Source organism: Salvelinus alpinus, chromosome 23, assembly GCF_045679555.1.
Source record: "Salvelinus alpinus chromosome 23, SLU_Salpinus.1, whole genome shotgun sequence".
Taxonomy (NCBI): domain Eukaryota; kingdom Metazoa; phylum Chordata; class Actinopteri; order Salmoniformes; family Salmonidae; genus Salvelinus; species Salvelinus alpinus.
In genome coordinates, this window is record NC_092108.1 from 38,780,815 (window position 1) to 38,801,127 (window position 20,313).

At 46.1% G+C, this 20,313-nt stretch overlaps 1 protein-coding gene across 2 annotated transcripts in view; it reads left to right on the plus strand.

Moving 5' to 3' along the window:
* Window positions 1–20,313, plus strand: part of chd7 (chromodomain helicase DNA binding protein 7) — an 83,480-nt gene that overhangs the window by 51,387 nt on the left and 11,780 nt on the right. For both annotated transcript variants that reach the window (XM_071362218.1, XM_071362217.1), the window contains exons 20-31: window positions 83–193; window positions 2,070–2,278; window positions 3,701–3,900; window positions 4,513–4,675; window positions 7,653–7,742; window positions 8,466–8,569; window positions 10,153–10,282; window positions 10,616–10,734; window positions 10,995–11,343; window positions 11,687–11,895; window positions 12,057–12,950; window positions 13,346–13,497. In XM_071362218.1, coding sequence (XP_071218319.1) covers window positions 83–193; window positions 2,070–2,278; window positions 3,701–3,900; window positions 4,513–4,675; window positions 7,653–7,742; window positions 8,466–8,569; window positions 10,153–10,282; window positions 10,616–10,734; window positions 10,995–11,343; window positions 11,687–11,895; window positions 12,057–12,950; window positions 13,346–13,497 — 2,730 coding nt within the window. The remainder of the gene's footprint in view (window positions 1–82; window positions 194–2,069; window positions 2,279–3,700; window positions 3,901–4,512; window positions 4,676–7,652; window positions 7,743–8,465; window positions 8,570–10,152; window positions 10,283–10,615; window positions 10,735–10,994; window positions 11,344–11,686; window positions 11,896–12,056; window positions 12,951–13,345; window positions 13,498–20,313) is intronic.

Here is a 20,313-nt window from a genome sequence, read left to right on the forward strand (position 1 = left end):
TCATTTGATTAAAAGAATGTGGAGAAAACGCATTCAGGAGATTCGCCGTTGGGACTGTTTCTCCTTCTCCCTTTCTCCCCAGGCGAGCTTCGTGGCCGCTGGGAACAGGACGGACATTTCCCTGGAGGACCCGGACTTCTGGCAGAAGTGGGCCAAGAAGGCGGAGCTCGACATGGATGCCATCAATGGACGGGTGAGCCTCAGGAAATTGAATTGTGGGAAATGTAGTGTGACTGGTGTGACCTAGGGGGCAGGGACTTGGCTTGGTCAGTAATTCAGTCTCAAGGACTGTACAGTAACTGGCTACTTGAGGACAGTGAGCCTACCGATTTCGTTGACAGTTTGGCTTTTGGGGCTGAATTCTCAGTTGCAGTATTTACTATGGGAATGGGAGAAACACAGCCCGGGGTGGTCACACCAGCGTTTCCCCTCCCTTTAGACACCACATGCAAAAGTATCGGAGCTCAATAGTATTATCTCCCTCATACATACACTAATCTAAAGCATTAATTAATATGGCTTATTACCCCCAGGCTAGCCATGCGTGGCACCCCAGTCATAACTGGGCTAAGTCAAGCTCATTTAAAACGGTGGCTGTGGGAATCTCTTTCTATTCCTTAATTACCCCGCATTCCCCTCTTCGGTGGACCCAGAGGCAGTAAGCAGCTTATGCTGCTGCCGGAGGGGAACAGAGACATCACTTAGTCAGTCTAGAGAGCAAGTCCTTTTCTCTCCTCTCTGCCTCTACCCCACACCGTTCTTGCTCTCTCCTCCTCCCTCTCCTCAAGGGCCCTAGAGTATAGCACTTAATCCAGCCGCATAAACAGACGTGTCATCTCTGCAAGTCACCCTGGATGAGTTTTATATATATATATGTGTGTGTGTGTGTGTGTATATACAATGCTTTCGGAAACTATTCAGACCCCTTGACTTTTTCCAAATGTTGTTACATTACAGCCTTGTTCTTGAATGGATTAAATAAATAAAAATCCTCATCAATCTACACACAATACCCCATAATGACAAAGCGAAAACCGGTTTTTAGAAATTGTTGCAAATTTATAAAAAAATTCGAACATACCTTATTTACTTAAGTATTCAGATGTGTTGCTTATGAGACTCAAAATTGAGCTGAGGTGCATCCCATTTCCATGTATCATCTGTGAAATGATTGATTGGAGTCCATCTGTGGTAAATTAAATTAATTGGACATGATTTGTGAAGGCACACCTGTCTATAATGTCCCACAGTTGACAGGGCATGTCAGAGCAAAATCCAAGCCATGGGGTTGAAGTAATCGTCTGTAGAGCTCAGAGACAGGACTGTGTCGAGACACAGATCTGCAGAAGGGAAACTAAAAAAGCTCCACAAGACAGTGGCCTCCATTATTCTGAAATAAAGAAGTTTGGAACCACCAAGGCTGTCGAGAGCTGGCCCCTCGGCCAAACTGGGTAATCGGGGAAGAAGGGCCTTGGTCAAGAAGGTAACCAAGAACCCGATGGTCACTCTGACTGAGTTCCTCTGTGGAGATGGGAGAACCTTCCAGAAGGACAACCATCTCTGCAGCACTCCACCAATCAGGCCTTTATGGTAGTGTGGCCAGACGGAAGCCACTCCTCAGTAAATGGCACGACAGCCCGCTTGGAGTTTAGCTAACAAGTGCTCAGCATATGTGGAAACTCCTTCAAGACTGTTGGAAAGTATTCCAGGTGAAGCTGGTTGAGAGAATGCCAAGTGTGCAATGCTGTCAAGACAGAGTGGCTACTTTGAAGAATCTCAAATATATTTTGATTTAACATTTTTTGGAGGTTAATACATTATTCCATGTGTGTTTCATAGTTTTGATGTCTTCTATTATTATAGTAAGAATAAAGAAAAATCCTTGAATAGGTGTCCAAACTTTTGACTTGTACTGTACCTAATATATCGATCTCTATCAGCAGGGAAACTGGTAATAAGGACAATAATAACAACATGCTACCTGTTTTGATCATTTTAACAGGGAGGGAAATGTGGTTGGGTGGTTTTGACACAATTTGATTGTGGGATTTAACTAACAATTTTCTTAGAACACCCTGGTAATTGACACTCCGAGGGTACGGAAGCAGACACGCCACTACAGCTCAATGAAGGAGGACGAGTTGGCGGAGTTCTCCGAGCTGGAGAGCGACGGCGAGAACGAGAAGCCCTTGATCAAACCCAGGCGGCCACAGGACCGAGCCCAAGGGTACCCCCGCAGCGAGTGCTTTAGGGTGGAGAAGAACCTTCTGGTTTATGGGTGAGTGGACATCTGAAAGACTTAGACATTTGTTAGGGAAGGGATGACTGTTCTTCAAGTCCCTTTGGAAGGCTAACCCTGATAGATCGGGAAAAATGTAATAGTTTGTTGTTTTTGGGGGGGATTCGGTGAAAGATTTTCACCATAGGGGTCAATATCTACAGCTAGATACTACAGACTGTTAGATGGATGTCAGAAATGAATCAAACACACCAGAGGGATATTACCACAGCCCTTGATTATCACTCATCCAATCCTTTCACCTCTACGTCTTCTCGGTCAGGAAGTCCACCTGATTCCTGAGATGTCATATCTTGTCTGGCTCCCAGGGCACCTATCTCATCTTTCCTTTCCCTCCTTTGTAGGCTCAGGAGGTTGAGGATGTGTGCTTGCCTAAACACCAGTCACAAGCGACTGGTCTGGTCATGCTGCGGTGGTCTGGGGGGAAATGACGCCCACGGAGCGCTAATGCTTGCACACTCCCATGTAGAGTAATTTAACACTTAGCCATCTGAGGCTCCCACACGCAAGGGGCCATTAAACATGCCTGTATACTTACACACACACGAGCCCAGATCGATCTTGCGTGCACTCCTATAATGACCCAACACACAACCACACAGTGAACCAACCAACCAGCACCTACATCACACACACTCATTAGTCGCTGTGCCCGGCTGCCCTCCGCAGGGAGAGATCACGGCTGGCTGCATGCACTCACAACGTCTGACCAGCAGTGGGGTTTGTTTTTCACATGCGACCGAGTCAACTGTACTGTCTAGACCCCGGGGCTGTAGGGCAAATTAGAGCCATCATGTCTGAGAGGACACATTTCAACTGACGCTGCTGCCATTGACTCCCTCCCTCGCTGTATCTCCCTCCATAGACCAGCCCCAGCCTCCCTCGACCCACAAACGCACTCCTATCGTCTGGGTGTCAGTGGGGTTATCTCACCGCCGTGTAGAAACGTTTTAGGACGAGAGTCTTCGCTTGGTTGTCACAAGTAGAAATCTACTCTGGGTCACCCACGGTAGTGAGATGTGCTGTCGGTTGCGTGTGCGGTCATGAGCGAACGGGGTCACGGAATCAGATCGTGGTGTGACATTGGACCCTGGTTGAAAGGCAGAGAGCCAGACATAACACCGCCCCATTCATACCCGCCCCTCAACCTTACTGTAGTAGTTTGGGTGGGTGGGGGGATGAGTATGGAAAAATAAAACCTTCCAGCTCCAGACTGTAAATGTGAGTCATCGGGATAAATGATAATACTTGAGACACTGACTAAATAATTCTCATCTCTCTATCTCCTCCCCCTCTCTCTCCTCGCTTCGTTCCTTCGTTCGTCTATTCTTCTTTTCTTATCATCTCCCCTCCCTTTTTCTTCCCCTCTCTCTGACGATCCCCCCGTTCCCTCCCTGCTAGGTGGGGTCGCTGGGGAGACATCCTGTCCCACGGGCGTTTCAAGCGGCCCCTGCGGGAGCAAGACGTGGAGACCATCTGCCGCGCCCTGCTGGCCTACTGCCTGCTGCACTACCGTGGCGACGAGAACATCAAGAGCTTCATCTGGGACCTCATCACGCCCACCGAGGACGGCCAGAGCCGCACGCTCACCAACCATTCCGGTACGTATTCCTACGCACCCTTACTGCAGCATTACCGTAGCTTAACCAAAAACGTAACGAACACACCACCACCTTTCCACTGTCTCACAGTAGCAACCTTAACAACTGCTCTTTAAGACCTGCCCAATAGCCCCCGGTAGGAGTAGTGAATAAACATACGTTGAATTCCATAGGATTTTTCACAGTACCACCACGAACGTCCCTCACTCGCTCACTCAACCCCTCCCCCACTTATTCCCGCCACAACAACTCCTGACATGACCTTGCTTTAACCTTATGCTCTGTCTGGTTTAGTGCTGGACTAGAACCGGCTCAAACTGGTTCAGTCTGACTTTACATTACTTATTTGACCTTGATCCTCATTGGTTTCCCGCCTAAGCAAACTGGAATCTGATTTGGTTACAAGAACCATGGAGTTAGCCCAATGCCTTGCTATTTCAATGTTTTCAATGTTATCAATTAGTTTGCAGATGGCCATTTCAAATAAATAATTGTAGTAATTGATCAAATCCTTGCTGGTACTAGACTTGTCCAACCCAGGTCTCTCTTATAAAGGGATCTCAATGAGAAATAATGGATCTATTACTCTAAATTGTAATGTCTCTCCTGCAGGTCTGTCTACTCCAGTACCACGGGGTCGTAAGGGGAAGAAGGGGAAACCAGCCCCGCCTGCCCCTCCCCAGCTCCCCAGGGCAGAGTGGCTGGCCAGCTGTAACCCTGACCTGCTACTGCAGGAGGACAGCTACAAGAGACACCTCAAACACCACTGTAATAAGTAAGTCACCCCCAAATCCTAACCTCAACACTGTCGTTTTTCAAACACCAAAGGAACAAATTAGCCATATATCAAGCTCAGTGTCGTTGTGCTCGGGTCCGGTCTCGAGACCCCATGTTTGTCTGATACATTTTAACTGTGTCGGACAGTGAGGACTCGTCATTTTTTCCCGAGACTAGTGGCGTAAGAAACTCAAACAGTAATTATCAGATTCAATTCAGTCAGTGTGTAAAACTGCTTCGCCAGGTGAAATATATATATATATATACCCACCTTTCATTAAACAATATTTATCACATATTGAAACCTGGGCCTCCTTGACTCGTAACATTACTGTACTTTACTTTCATTGAAATATATACTCAATCTTTGTCGTGCTCGTCAGAATTTCCTTGATTCACTAGTAGGGAAGAGTTAGGGGAATTATTTGCAAGTTGCGCGCTCACTATTAGTGATGGGAGAGGGGGGGGGGGGGGGGGGTTGTAACAGTCTTAATACCTATTATAGACATGTTTGCTCAGTGGTGAAATGTGGCAACTTCCAACATGTACCAAACTCAAAAATCATCACTTAATGTGCTCAACTGAATAAAACAGAACAGAGCCGAGCTTCTGGCTCCCACTCACACAGATAGCACCCACACAGATAATGCTACCCACAACTACACTGCTTAAACAACCTAGGGTAGCCTTACGCCACGATCACACTTATCACCAAAAGCACGAACAGTGACACGTCAAAGGATGTGCGAGACAAGCTCGTGATGCTGGAAGGACAGTGACCGTAATACCAGGGCGCACTATGTAGCAGAGTGCAGTTTATGTTAAACACGTAGGGCCGTTAGACAGCAGTCACACACAGCATGATGTTGAAGAACCACTACACCCCTGCATAGGTCCGATGGAAAGACAGCAGTCACACACAGCATGATGTTGAAGAACCACTACACCCCTGCATAGGTCCGATGGAAAGACAGCAGTCACACACAGCATGATGTTGAAGAACCACTACACCCCTGCATAGGTCCGATGGAAAGACAGCAGTCACACACAGCATGATGTTGAAGAACCACTACACCCCTGCATAGGTCCGATGGAAAGACAGCAGTCACACACAGCATGATGTTGAAGAACCACTACACCCCTGCATAGGTCCGATGGAAAGACAGCAGTCACACACAGCATGATGTTGAAGAACCACCACCCCTGCATAGGTCCGATGGAAAGACAGCAGTCACACACAGCATGATGTTGAAGGACAAGCAGCACATTCACTCAGACATAATAAGCCAGTAGGTCCCAATCATAAGAATACAAAAACAAAACAATTAAGCGTTAACTATTACTTTCCGTTGCAAAAAACATGTCATGTTCAGCACACAAAGTAGCCAGTGAACTAAAGTTTAAATGCAACAACGTTTCACACTGAAGTTCTTTTCAAAGAAATGGCTGCGAGCTGCAATGAAAGCACAGTTCCACTCACCAACAAATTAGCATTAACATCCTCTTCCATAGCACCTGCTGCAAACTAGCCTACAACAAAAGCTAGCTAGATCGTGGGAGAAATACTGCTCGCTATTGCGCAGTGACCTGTTGGCCTTCGAAGGAAGTAGTTTCTGTAAGTTTTGGTTAACGGTCCAACCCATTAAAAATCCACATGTGATTGGTTGAATGTCCACTGTCACTCAAATGCTTCCCTAATAGAGTTTAGCCACCTAGATTTATCTCCCCAAAAACCACCAACGAAAAATCCTTATTGGATCTTTTTTTTCATCTTCTGTGTTAATGCTTTCCTTTCCAACAAAAACTGAAGAGATTAAATCAGAACATTATTATTTTACAAATTCTCTGAAGGCCGTCATTGTTCCCTACTGTGTTTGGGTTAGTAATAACTTGTAGAGTGGGTCTATTTTCTCTCGGCATGCATTTTTCACCATTCTCAATTTCTGAAGGCTCCTGAGTGGCGCAGCGGTCTAAGACACATCTCAGTGCAAGAGGCGTTGCTACAGTCCCTGGTTCGATTCCAGGCTGTATCACATCTGGCTGTGATTGGGAGTTCCATAGGGCGGCGCACAATTGGCCCAGCGTCGTCCGGTTTGGCTGGGGTAGGCAGTCATTGTAAATAAGAATTTGTTAACTGACTTGCCTAGTTCTTCTGAAATATGAGCACAGAAATACTTGAAATTTTGATATTTTTTTGTCATGGTCTGAAATTGGACTCATATTTTGCTGGTTTTGACTCTCTTGCCACCCTCCGGTCTTGGTCTTGACTTGGACTCGATTCGCTCCAGTCTTGAATCGGTCTCGCTTTAGATGGTCTCGAACACACGGGTCAACCCTAACCTCTGACCTTTAACCCCTAGGAAACACAGCCCCTACTCATACACCACCATATTGTCATAGATAAGCAGGCCAACACACCGTTGATAGTTGGTGGTTTCTTTATAATTCCCAAAAATCGAACACGCATTAAGTCCCCGGTAATCCTATTTCACATGAGTTCCATAGCTCCACTCCAGCTAGCCCCACACACAACATACTTCACAATCCTTTTGTTTACTTCTAGCCAGTGTCCTATTTACTTTCCCCCCTCCTTCCTTGGCCACAACTCTTCTTTCTACTCTGTTGTTGTCGGGGAGATTTTGTGGCGGCCAGGTTTTTTGGGGCTGAGGCTGGCGCTGCGCCAGGCCAGGTGCCAGGCAGACCTGTTGGAAGCGGGTGAAAGGCGGCACACACAGGGGCGATTATGTGGTGCCATCTGTCAGGCGCAGGGGCTGGCGCGCGGCGTGGCTAATCAGGCCTGGCAGCGTGATGGATGGGCAACGGCCAGTGCCAAAGATCCGCCGCCGCAGCTAGCCGCTCTAGCCAGCTACTGCTGCTGGCGCACGGGACCAGAGTTTCACTTTTTTTTTTACCCTTTTCCCTTTTCTTTCTTTCCTATTTCTGTCTCTCGCTCTTACCCCCCCCCCCCCACACAGAGTTCTCCTGAGGGTCCGTATGCTCTACTATCTGCGACAGGAAGTCATCGGTGACCAAGCCGACCGGATCCTAGAGGGAACAGACTCAAGGTTGGCATCCACTCCCTTCCGTCTCCTCCCTCCATCCCTTTATCTCTCACTCCAACACTCCCAAGCCCCTGCCTGCTTTATCTTCATACTCCCTCTCTTCCCTCTCTCTCCCCTCGTTTCACCCCATCACCCAGATGTGCATGCATATATAATGCAGAAAACGTGCACGCCATGTCGATGGCGTCTGAGGCTCTTCGCTGAATAGCTACAATGCTGTTATTGTGTGTGTGTGTGTGTGTGTGTGTGTGTGTGTGTGCGCGCATATATGTGCCAGTTAGTGTGTGTGTGTTCACTCGTTAGTGTGTGTGTGTTCACTCGTATGTGTGTGTGCCTGTGTATAAGTGCCAGCTTGTGTGTGTGTCTGTATTGGATTAGGCCAGGCAGGCTGCTAGTGGTGATAGCGTTGCAGGCATCAGGGAAGGCTGCTAGTGGTGATAAGGTTAGGCCTGCTCTGCCTAGGTCTCCTTAGTGATGAGAGCTGCTTTCTAAAAGGCACCCTATTTCCTATATAGTACACTACTTTTGCCTCTGGTCAAGGCACGGTGTAGGAAATAGGGTTCCTTTTGGGACACAGTGGAGATGTTCCAGCAGCGTGGCTAATGACCATATTTCCTCCCAGATGCCTGGAGATGGGGCCTAATACGGACACGCGCCGATTTTTAGACCCTGTTAATTCGTTTTCCCCTCTTTCTCTCTTCCTCTCCCCTTGGTCTGGGCCGACAGTGAAATGGATATCTGGATCCCTCAGCCTTTCCACGCCGAGGTCCCTGCCGATTGGTGGGACAGCGAGTCGGACAAATCGCTCCTCATCGGCGTCTTCAAACACGGTAAGCCCCACCCGTCCGGTACTCGCACACACATACGCACGCCGCCCGAGTTCTGGCTGCTTCGGCTTGATTGGTGTTCCCATAGCGACCGCGGAGCACAGCTGGCTCAGTGAGACGTCAGGAGATTGATTGATGGCTATGTCCAGCAGACCGTGTAGGTAGGTGTGTGTGTGTGTGTGTGCGTGCACAGACAGACTTGTTGCAGCTTCCATCTAGTCCCTGGTTATCCAGTGTTCTATCAACCACAGTTGGTTGATGCACTTTATCATGAGGTTTGTTCTCTTTTAGCTATGGGCTAGCTGGTTTAGATTTAACCACTTTTTTGTATTGTGTTACAGTGCAAAACAAGATAAGCTAGAATTGTAACGATTTTAAGTGTCAATTGTATTGATGGTGCTAAATATTCATATTAATTTGGGATAATTGTCATTATTCTCCGTAATTGCGACCCTCTCTGATTCAATTATGGATGCGAGCTGTGCCTCAGCCCTAACACACACACACACACACACACACACACACACACACACACACACACGGGTGCTCTCTCAAACACACATGGAAACAATAGAGCTAGCCTATAGTTAATCATAATCCTCATTCACTTGGGAGGCCGGGGGAGGAAGCTACTCTCTGCCTCTGTCACACACGCACATACACCGAACCCTCACACATGTCTGGTACTCACACTGTACACACACTGTACAGGCACACACACTTTCCAGGGCTGCGAGAGGGAAGAGTGATGGCCTATAAACCCCCTCATGATTAGCGCTTGGCTCGGGGCGCAGCAGCGGTTAGGAACAATGTGTCACCGCATAAATCCTAATTGAAATGTGATGTTCTGGTGGGGGCTTTGGGGAATGGAGGGGGGGACAGGCCGTGAGGGGTGGAGGAGAAGGGGGAGATAGTCTGGTCTGCAAACTGGCACGGTTGAGGGGGCTCCAGCCTGTGCCTCTGTCTCCCCCTCCTCCCACCCGCCGTGCTCAGTGGGATCTGCAGGCTCTAATCTGTTCTGCTTGGAAAGCTCCAACGGGCACTTTTCTCTCTCTGCTACACACTTGGGCAAATACACACACATACAGACCATAGGCACACACACTTAGACACACAGATTTTCTTACACACATTGACACACACACACACACACACACCCAGTCAGACGCGCGCTCACACACGCTCCAACAGGCACTGCCCTCTGTCTGCATCTGGACCCTATGCTTCTGTTTTTCTCATCTCTTTATACGGATGGCAGTTGGTTTTTAGGATGTGATTCTGAACTTCATGATGGGTTTTGTTTTAAACTCAATTTGGCTTCTCTTGCTTTCTGTTGCATCTTTCAGGATTGATGCTACTGTGTATCATGATTAATGCCTAGGTGTATATGTAGCCTATGCATTTCCACTGTAAATTGTCAGTCAACGTCTGCTTTGTTCTAGGCCTGGTGCGTGTCGTTTCCCAGTCACAATGCACTCATCTCTCACCCACTCCCTCTCTCTTCACCGGATGTGGAAAGTAGAACTCTGTAATTCAACCATTCTCACCCACTCTCTCCTTTCTCAATCGCGCTCTCTCCATCCCAGGCTATGAGAAGTATAACTCGGTGCGCGCCGACCCTGCGCTGTGTTTCTTGGAGCGGGTGGGCATGCCTGATGCCAAGGCCATCGCTGCAGAGCAGAGGGGGGCGGACATGATGGCAGATGGTCCGGAGGGGTAAGACACTCAGCCAAAATTCACCACCACCTCTTTTTCCCTCTTCCTCCTCTTTTTCTTATCAACCTCCTGTCCCCGTCACCCTCCAACTCTCATCTTCCCTTCCTGTCTCTCCCTCCTATTTGTTTGTTTTTTCGACCTGTCTCGGTCTCCTTCTCTCCACTCGATATTCCTTTCCCTCCCTGACCTCCCATCTCCAATTTCCCTCAATCTTCTCTTCCTGGCTGTCTACCACTTTTTCCCCTTGCTCCTTTGTTTGATTCTGTTTAAGTTTACTAATTTCTCTCTTTTCTCTCTCTTCATCCCTCCATCCCTGGTTCTTTGTGTGTACAGAGAGGATGAGGACCCAGAGTACAAGCCTCTCCGCATGCCCTTTAAAGATGAGATGGATGACTTCACTAACTCTCCCCTTGATGACAAAGAGGAAGCTATGGACGTTGAGAGTGGTGAATGTAAGTGGAGTGGCCATCTCTGCTTTCACATGATGTAGCACTATGTTGACCACCATTTTGGGATAAATTCAATAAAAAGCTTGACAATGTATTATTTACTAGCAATCTGTCTGAAGATGATTCACCATCCATCAATCCTTAGTTCAAAATATGTATATATTTATTTTTATATCAAACCAACCATTTTCAGAACCATCTCAACAGTATGCAGTCACATTTATTTGTCCTAATATTCCACCCTTTTCTCCTCCCCATCACAGCTAAACCAGGTGAGAATGGAGCAGGCAGCAGAGGGGCGGGTCGTCTGTACTGGCCGGCAGCCTCAGCCCTCACCGCTAGACTCCGCCGCCTCATCACTGCCTACCAGCGCACGCACAAACGAGAGCAGCTCCGCCAGGAGGCCATGGCCCGGCCCGACGGCCGCCGTCGCCGGCGGCCCCGAGAACAGCTACTCTCCATGGTCACAGATGGTGGAGGGGCCTACGTGCATGAGGGCGGAGCCTTCATGGCAGAGGGCAGTCCTTATATGGCCAAGGGCGGAGCGTTCATTCCTGAGGCGACGGCTCTCCTGGCGGAAGGAGGGGCCTTCTTCAAAGAGAGGCGTCAAAGGTATAGAAACATGAATAGTTTGATTGGTTGAGTTAATTAGATGTTTTTGAGGCACACTTCCATCCAGATTACTTAGGATATGTTATACACCATAAACAATATGTATATTATAAACATTTCAATTTGTTACCCGGCTGTATAGAAGGCAGTACAGTCAAGAGTTTCTTGAAGTTCTATCAACTTCCTGTATTATTGTTTGGGGCTTGTTTGAGAAGCGCTACTTGTAACATAATGTGTGTACTACAGTACCCATAATGCTCCAGTCTCCTAATCAATACACTACTCATACATTGCTTTCTGTCCCATTGGTTGTTGGATTAACCCTTCCGTGTCTCGTCGTCAGGTGGACCAGGCGTGAGGAAGCTGACTTTTACCGCGTGGTGTCCACGTTTGGCGTGATCTATGACACGGCCCGTCAGCGCTTTGACTGGACCCAGTTCAGGGCCTTCGCCCGTCTGGACAAGAAGACTGACGAGAGCCTGGAGAAGTACTACTTCTCCTTCGTGGCCATGTGCAAACGGGTGTGTCGCATGCAGGTCAAGACCGACACAGGTAAATGCCCTCACACATTTAATAACAGAAATCTGTTGAACACAACTTCAGCCATACCTACATTTACTTAAGCTAAAGCAAAGGATCATTCCCTGGAAAGACTGACTAGATTAACAACTATTTTCCTCTCCTCAACCCCCCTTCCTCTCTCTCTCTGGCAGAGCTCCCAGACCCCACCCTGATCATTGACCCCATCACGGAGGAGCGCGCATCACGCACCCTTTACCGCATCGAGCTGCTGCGCCGCATCCGCGAGCAGGTGTTGCCCCACCCTCTGCTGGGCGAGCGCCTGCGCCTCTGCCAGCCCAGCTCTGACCTGCCGGAGTGGTGGGACTGTGGCAGGCACGACCGCGACCTCCTCCTGGGCGCCTCCAAGCACGGCGTGAGCCGCACCGACTACCACATCCTCAACGACCCAGCCTTGGGCTTCCTTGAGGCCCACAGGAAGTTCACCAAGGGGGGATCGGCTGGGGCGCCTCAGCCGCCCCGCGATGGTGCTCCCTCTACTGCCTCTGAGCAGGCCGCTGCTGAGAAACCCTCCCATGTCAAAGAGGAGGAGGAAGACAAGGTGGTGAAAGAGGAAGGTGACAACGACCTTCCATGTACTAAAGCCGAGAAACAAGACGAGCAGGAAGGCAAGGACGAAGAGATGGAGGGAGAGAAAGAAGAGAAGGCTGCGTCTCCCAAGAAGGAGTTGAAGGAAGAAAAAGCGAAGGAGGAGGGAGAGGACCTAAAAGACGAGGAAGACCAAGAACTGAAGGAGGAGAAAATGGAGGTCAATGGGGATGCTGACGGAGAGACTTCCAAGGAGGCTGAACCTGAGAAAGAAGACCCTCCCAATGAGGACGTCGGGGACCAGGACAAGAATCCGGAATTCCAGGAGAAACCGGAGTCTTCCAAAGCATCGGAAGACCAGGAAACCAAGAAGGAGAAAGATGCGAGTCCAGCCAAGTCTCCCAAATCTCCCAATCCAGTGGCTGAGAAAGGCCCCGAAGAGGAGGATGAGGAGAAGATGGAGGAAGACGACAAGTCTGAGAAGTCGTCTCAAGCTGAAGGTATGTCTTACTCCCAACTCCATTGCTAAAAATAGAGCTTTTCTCAAGGAAAATTTCAATTTTAGGGTGTGAATTCATGTAAACTATCAACCGTGGGTCTGTGTAGAAGTCTATACAATAGACCGTTGGGCCATGCAAGTGCATGAATCATAACTACTCTGTTGAAGCCAGCCCCAACACAGTAAGTGGCTGTGTGTAGTTGGTCTGCTTTAGCTGGCATTTAGAAACTACTATATGTCGTCTATTTAAGCTTGCTGCTTAGTGTTGAAATGAAGACTCACTGTATGACCCTTCTAGTATACTGCTGTTGCTAATTTTGAGAAAGCACTAGATTAATCATTTGTAGATTCTCTTGTGGCTGCTGTTGACCAAGCGTTGTTGTCGTCATTTTTCAGTTGGTGCCACCTCTGAGCAGAAGAACTTTGACGAGGAGAGCAATGCCTCACTGAGCACCACGGCCAGAGACGAGACCCGCGATGGGTTCTGCCCCGAGGATGGAGAACCCTCAGCCATCCAGAGAACCTTCTCCTTCTCTTTCTGGCCAAAGGTTTGTAGAACAAAGATGTACATTAATTCACAGATACATGCTCATATTCATTTAGTGGTGAAATATATACTGAACAAATAATTATATAATGTAAAGTGTTGGTCCCATGTTTCATGAGCTGAAATAAAATATCCCAGAAATTTTCCATACGCACAAAAAGCTTATTTCTCAAAAATGTTGTACAAATTTGATTACATTCCTGTTAGTGAGCATTTTCTCCTTTGCTAAGATAATCCATCCACCTGACAGGTGTAGCATATCAAAAATCTGATTAAACAGCATGATTAATACACAGGTGCACCTTGTGCTGGGGACAAAACACACTATCGCAAGTTTTAACCTATACTTCATCACCCTCCCGGATCCGGGATCCTCCTCATCAAAAAAGCTGACTAGCATAGCCTAGCCTAACGGGACAGGGATATCATATAATATAATTTTCATGAAATCACAAGTCCAATACAGCAAATGAAAGATAAACATCTTGTGAATCCAGCCATCATTTCCGATTTAAAAAAAACATGTTTTACAGCGAAAACACTATGTATTTCTATTAGCTAACCACAATAGCCAAACACACAACCGCATATTTTCACCATGTTTCCACCGCATAGGTAGCTTTCACAAAACCTACAAAATAGAGATAAAATTAGTCACTAACCAAGAAACAACTTCATCAGATGACAGTCTTATAACATGTTATACAATACATTTATGTTTTGTTTGAAAATTTGCATATTTGAGGTATAAATCATAGTTTTACATTGCAGCCACCATCAAAAATAGCACCAAAGCAGCCAGAATAATTAGAGAGCAACGTGAAATACCTAAATACTCATCATAAAACATTTATGAAAAATACATGGTGTACAGCAAATGAAAGATAAACATCTTGTGAATCCAGCAAATATTTCCGATTTTTTTTAAAAGTGTTTTACAGCGAAAACACAATATAGAATTATATTAGCTTACCACAATAGCCAAACACACAAACGCATTTATTCACCGCAAAGGTAGCTTTCGCAAAAACCAGCAATAGATATAAAATTAATCACTAACCTTTGGACAACTTCATCAGATGACAGTCTTATAACATCATGTTATACAATACATTTATGTTTTGTTGGAAAATGTGCATATTTAGAGCTGCAAATCGTGGTTATACATTGTGAATACGTAGCAACATTTCCCCAGAATGTCCGGAGATATTTTGTACACTCACCTAATCTGACCAAAGAACTCATCATAAACTTTACATAAAAATACTTGTTGTATGGCAAATGAAAGATACACTGGTTCATAATGCAACCGCTGTTAGATTTTTAAAAATAACTTTACCACAACATACAGCTTGGGTTATTGTGAGACAGCGCTCACCAACACGGCGGAGAATAGGCATCAACATATTACACAGAAATACGAAATAACATCATAAATGTTGTCTTACTTTTGCTGAGCTTCCATCAGAATGTTGTACAAGGAGTCCTATTTCCAGAATAAATCGTTGTTTGGTTTTAGAATGTCAATTTCTTCTGTCGAATTCGCGCCACAATGCTAGCCAAGGTTGCTAACATTCCCATCCTCTCTTGGCGCAAAGAACGGAAAACTCAGTCCCAATAAACGTTGAATAAACTGATAAAACTCGGTTGAAAAAAACTAATTTATGATGTTATTATCATATGTATCAAATAAAATCAGAGCCGGAGATATTCGCCGTGTATACCGCTTTTCAGAAGACAATGCCGAGGTCCCTCGCGCGCCGTCGAAGACAAAGAAAATACCGGACCTGTCACTCCAAAAGCTCTTGTTCGGCCTCAGATCAAGCTAGACACCCCATTCCACCTTCCACTGCCCGTTGACATCTAGTGGAAGGCGTATGAAGTGCATACATATCGATAAATAAAAGCCAGTTGAATAGGCAGGCCCTGAAACAGAGCCTCGTTTTCAGATTTTTCACTTCCTATATGGAAGTTTGCTGCCAAATGAGTTCTGTTTTACTCACAGATATAATTCAAACCGTTTTAGAAACTTCAGAGTGTTTTCTATCCAATAGTAATAATAATATGCATATTGTATGATCTAGAACGGAGTAGGAGGCCGTTTAAATTGGGCACGATTTTTTACAAAGTGAAAACAGCGCCCCCCTATTGACAATAAGTTTTAAGGGAGTGTGTAATTGGCCTGCTGACTGCAGGAATCTCCACCAAAGCTGTTGCCAGTGAATTTAATGTTAATTTCTCTACCATAAACTGCCTCCAACGTTGTTTTAGAGAATTTGGCAGTACGTACAACTGGCCTCTCAACCCCAGACCATGTGTAACCATGCCAGCCCAGGACTTCCACATCCGGCTTCTTCATCTGCGGGATCCTCTGAGACAAGTCTCCCGGACAGCTGATGAAACTGGGTTTGGTCAACCAAAGAATTTCTGCACAAACTGTAAAAAACCGTCTCAGGGAATCTCATCTGTGTGCTCGTCATCCTCACCAGGGTCTTGACTTGACTCCATTCGGCGGCGTAACTTAATTCAGTGGGCAAATTCTCACCTTCGATGGACGCTAGTACACTGGAGAAGTGTGCTCTTCACGTATCAACCCTCGTAACTGTGCCAGGCAGATGCCAGACATTGAGTATGGTGTTGTATGGGCAAGCGGTTTGATGATGTCAACTTTGTGAACAGTCTCTCATGAAGCCTGCAGCATACCATCCAGCATCCCACTGCTGGGTTACCACTGAAGTTAAGCAGGGTTGGTCCCTGGATGGGAGACCAGATGCTGCTGTAAGTGGTGTTGGAGGGCCAGTAGGAGGCACTTTTTCTTCTGGTTGAAAGAATAAGATCTGGCATGCCCCAGGGCAGTGATTGGGGACATTGTCCTGTGTATGGGGCCATCTTTCAGATGGGATGTTAAACTGGTGTCACTAAAGTGCCCATGGCACTTATCGTAAGAGTAGGTGTGTTAACCCCGATTTCCTGGCTAAATTCCCAATCTGATCCTCATACCATCATGGCCTCCTAATCATCCCCAGCTTCCAATTGTCTCATTCATCCCCCGTACTCTCCCCTGTAACTATTCCTCAGGTCGTTCCTGTAAATGAGTATGCGTTCTCAGTCAACTTACCTCAGGGCTCCCGGGTGGCGCAGCAGTCTAAGGCACTGCATCTCTGTGCTAGAGACATCACTACAGACCCTGGTTCAATTCCAGGCTGTTTCACAACCAGCCGTGATTGGGAGTCCCATAGGGCGGCGCACAATTAGGCTGTCATTGTAAATAAGAATGTGTTAACTGACTTGCCTAGTTAAATAAATACAAATAAAAAAGGGATAAATTACAAATGGTGGTGGTGGGGTAATGGTATGGGCAGGCATAAGCTACGGACAACAAACACAATATATATTATCGATGGCAATTTGAATGCACAGATATACAGTGGGGAGAACAAGTATTTGATACACTGCCGATTTTGCAGGTTTTCCTACTTACAAAGCATGTAGAGGTCTGTAATTTTTATCATAGGTACACTTCAACTATGAGAGACGGAATCTAAAACAAAAATCCAGAAAATCACATTGTATGATTTTTAAGTAATTAATTTGCATTTTATTGCATGACATAAGTATTTGATACATCAGAAAAGCAGAACTTAATATTTGGTACAGAAACCTTTGTTTGCAATTACAGAGATCATACGTTTCCTGTAGTTCTTGACTAGGTTTGCACACACTGCAGCATGGATTTTGGCCCACTCCTCCCTACAGATCTTCTCCAGATCCTTCAGGTTTCGGGGCTGTCGCTGGGCAATACGGACTTTCAGCTCCCTCCAAAGATTTTCTATTGGGTTCAGGTCTGGAGACTGGCTAGGCCACTCCAGGACCTTGAGATGCTTCTTACGGAGCCACTCCTTAGTTGCCATGGCTGTGTGCTTCGTGTCGTTGTCATGCTGGAAGACCCAGCCACGACCCATCTTCAATGCTCTTACTGAGGGAAGGAGGTTGTTGGCCAAGATCTCGCGATACATGGCCCCATCCATCCTCCCCTCAATACGGTGCAGTCGTCCTGTCCCCTTTGCAGAAAAGCATCCCCAAAGAATGATGTTTCCACCTCCATGCTTCACGGTTGGGATGGTGTTCTTGGGGTTGTACTCATACTTCTTCTTCCTCCAAACACGGCGAGTGGAGTTAGACCAAAAAGCTCTATTTTTGTCTCATCAGACCACATGACCTTCTCCCATTCCTCCTCTGGATCATCCAGATGGTCTTTGGCAAACTTCAGACAGGCCTGGACATGCACTGGCTTAAGCAGGGGGACCTTGCGTGCGCTGCAGGATTTTAATCCATGACGGCGTAGTGTGTAACTAATGGTTTTCTTTGAGACTGTGGTCCCAGCTCTCTTCAGGTCATTGACCAGGTCCTGCCGTGTAGTTCTGGGCTGATCCCTCACCTTCCTCATGATCATTGATGCCCCACGAGGTGAGATCTTGCATGGAGCCCCAGACCGAGGGTGATTGACCGTCATCTTGAACTTCTTCCATTTTCTAATAATTGCGCCAACAGTTGTTGCCTTCTCACCAAGCTGCTTGCCTATTGTCCTGTAGCCCATCCCAGCTTTGTGCAGGTCTACAATTGTATCCCTGATGTCCTTACACAGCTCTCTGGTCTTGGCCATTGTGGAGATGTTGGAGTCTGTTTGATTGAGTGTGTGGACAGGTGTCTTTCATACAGGTAACGAGTTCAAACAGGTGCAGTTAATACAGGTAATGAGTGAAGAACAGGAGGGCTTCTTAAAGAAAAACTAACAGGTCTGTGAGAGCCGGAATTCTTACTGATTGGTAGGTGATCAAATACTTATGTCATGCAATAAAATGCAAATTATTTACTTAAAAATCATACAATGTGATTTTCTGGATTTTTGTTTTAGATTCCGTCTCTCACAGTTGAAGTGTACCTATGATAAAAATGACAGACCTCTACATGCTTTGTAAGTAGGAAAACCTGTAAAATCGGCAGTGTATCAAATACTTGTTCTCCCCACTGTACCTTAATGAGATCTTGAGGCCCGTTGTCGTGCCATTCATCCGCCACATCACCTCATGTTTCAGTATGACCCCATGACGCAAGGATCTGTACACAATTCCTGGAGGCTGAAAATGTCCCACTTCTGTCACGGCCTGCATATACGCACCAGACATGTCTCCCATTGAGCATGTTTGGGATGCTCTGGATCAACATGTACGACAGCTTGTTCCATTTCCCGCCAATATTCAGCAACTTCGCACAGCCATTGAAGAGGAGTGGTCAACTCTATGCGAAGGAGATGTCGCTCTGCATCAGGCAAATGGTGGTCACACCTGATTAGGGTTGAATGACAAAAACCCGGTTACCAAGAACCCGGTTACCACTCCCTTTCACTGGTATAAATAACTGTGAAACTGGTCAATTGTAATAAATTATTTATATGAACAGCATGGCATTAATTGGAACTGTTAAATTGTGTGGTCCAAATCTGGCATCTCTACAGCCTCTGCATGATGACTCATCTCAGTATGGAGCGGCAGCTCACAATGCATGTAGACCTATCGTCTCATGGTAACTTTTTTTTCTTGTGACCTATGCTACAGTAATATAAAGGCTGAATGTGCGTCAAATTTACCCATCTCCATCTGGCTTGTTTTTCAGTTGTAGATTACAATTTTTATTTTAAGAGTTTTAAATCACCTTATCACTCGAATATTGTTGCTTTGACTCCATTCAAATTGTGTTATATATGTAGGGCTATATATCAATCTAGATGTCCTAGCCAACCTCTTTTAGGTAATAAATTCAATCCAGTATTAGCCTTAGCTAATTAATGTTGGGTTATGCATAATAAGCTTCTGTCTCTTGCGCAACACGCAAGCACCTGTGCGCCACTGGCCTCTACTTAAAAAACGCTCCTTAGCTCTTGGAGTCCCAGGAAAAGCTCATCTAGAATAGCTTGCTCGACTTTATTTTGTTGCATTTATTCAGATCTGTAACATACAATCTTCGCGAAGAGAAGTGAAAGCCTTCTGAATCTAGTCCTATATTATTCAAGGATGTCATTGGAATTATGAAGATGGGGACAACGAAACTTATTTCATTCAAATGTTGAAAGTGAGGAAAGAATGAAGCAACAATAGATGTAAAGGTAGGCAAATGTAAAGGTAGGGAAATATTATGAAAGGTACAGTGCATTTGGAAAGTATTAATTCTGACCCATTTACTTTTTCCACATTTTGTTACGTTACAGCCTTATTCTAAAATTGATTAAAATAAATAAAAATTCTCAGCAATCTACACACAATACCCCATAATAGGCACACACTATACAGTGGCTTGTGAAAGTATTCACCCCCCCTTGGCATTTTTCCTATTTTATTGCCTTGCACCCTGGAACACAACATTGCACACATGCTTTGAAGATGCAAAATATTTTTATTGTGAAACAAACAAGAAATGCAGCAATTACAGCTGCAAGTCTCTTGGGGTATGTCGCTATAAGCTTAGCACATCTAGCCACTGGTATTGTTGCCCATTCTTCAAGGCAAAACTGCTCCAGCTCCTTCAAGTTGGATGAGTTCTGCTGGTGTACAGCAATCTTTAAGTCATACCACAGATTCTCAATTGGATTGAGGGCTGGGCTTTGACTAGGCCATTCCAAGACATTTAAATGTTTCCCCTTAAACCACTCAAATGTTGCTTTAACAGTATGCTTAGGGTCATTGCCCTGCTGGAAGGTGAACCTCCGTCCCAGTCTCAAATCTCCCGAAGACTAAAACCGTTTTCCCCTCAAGAATTTCCC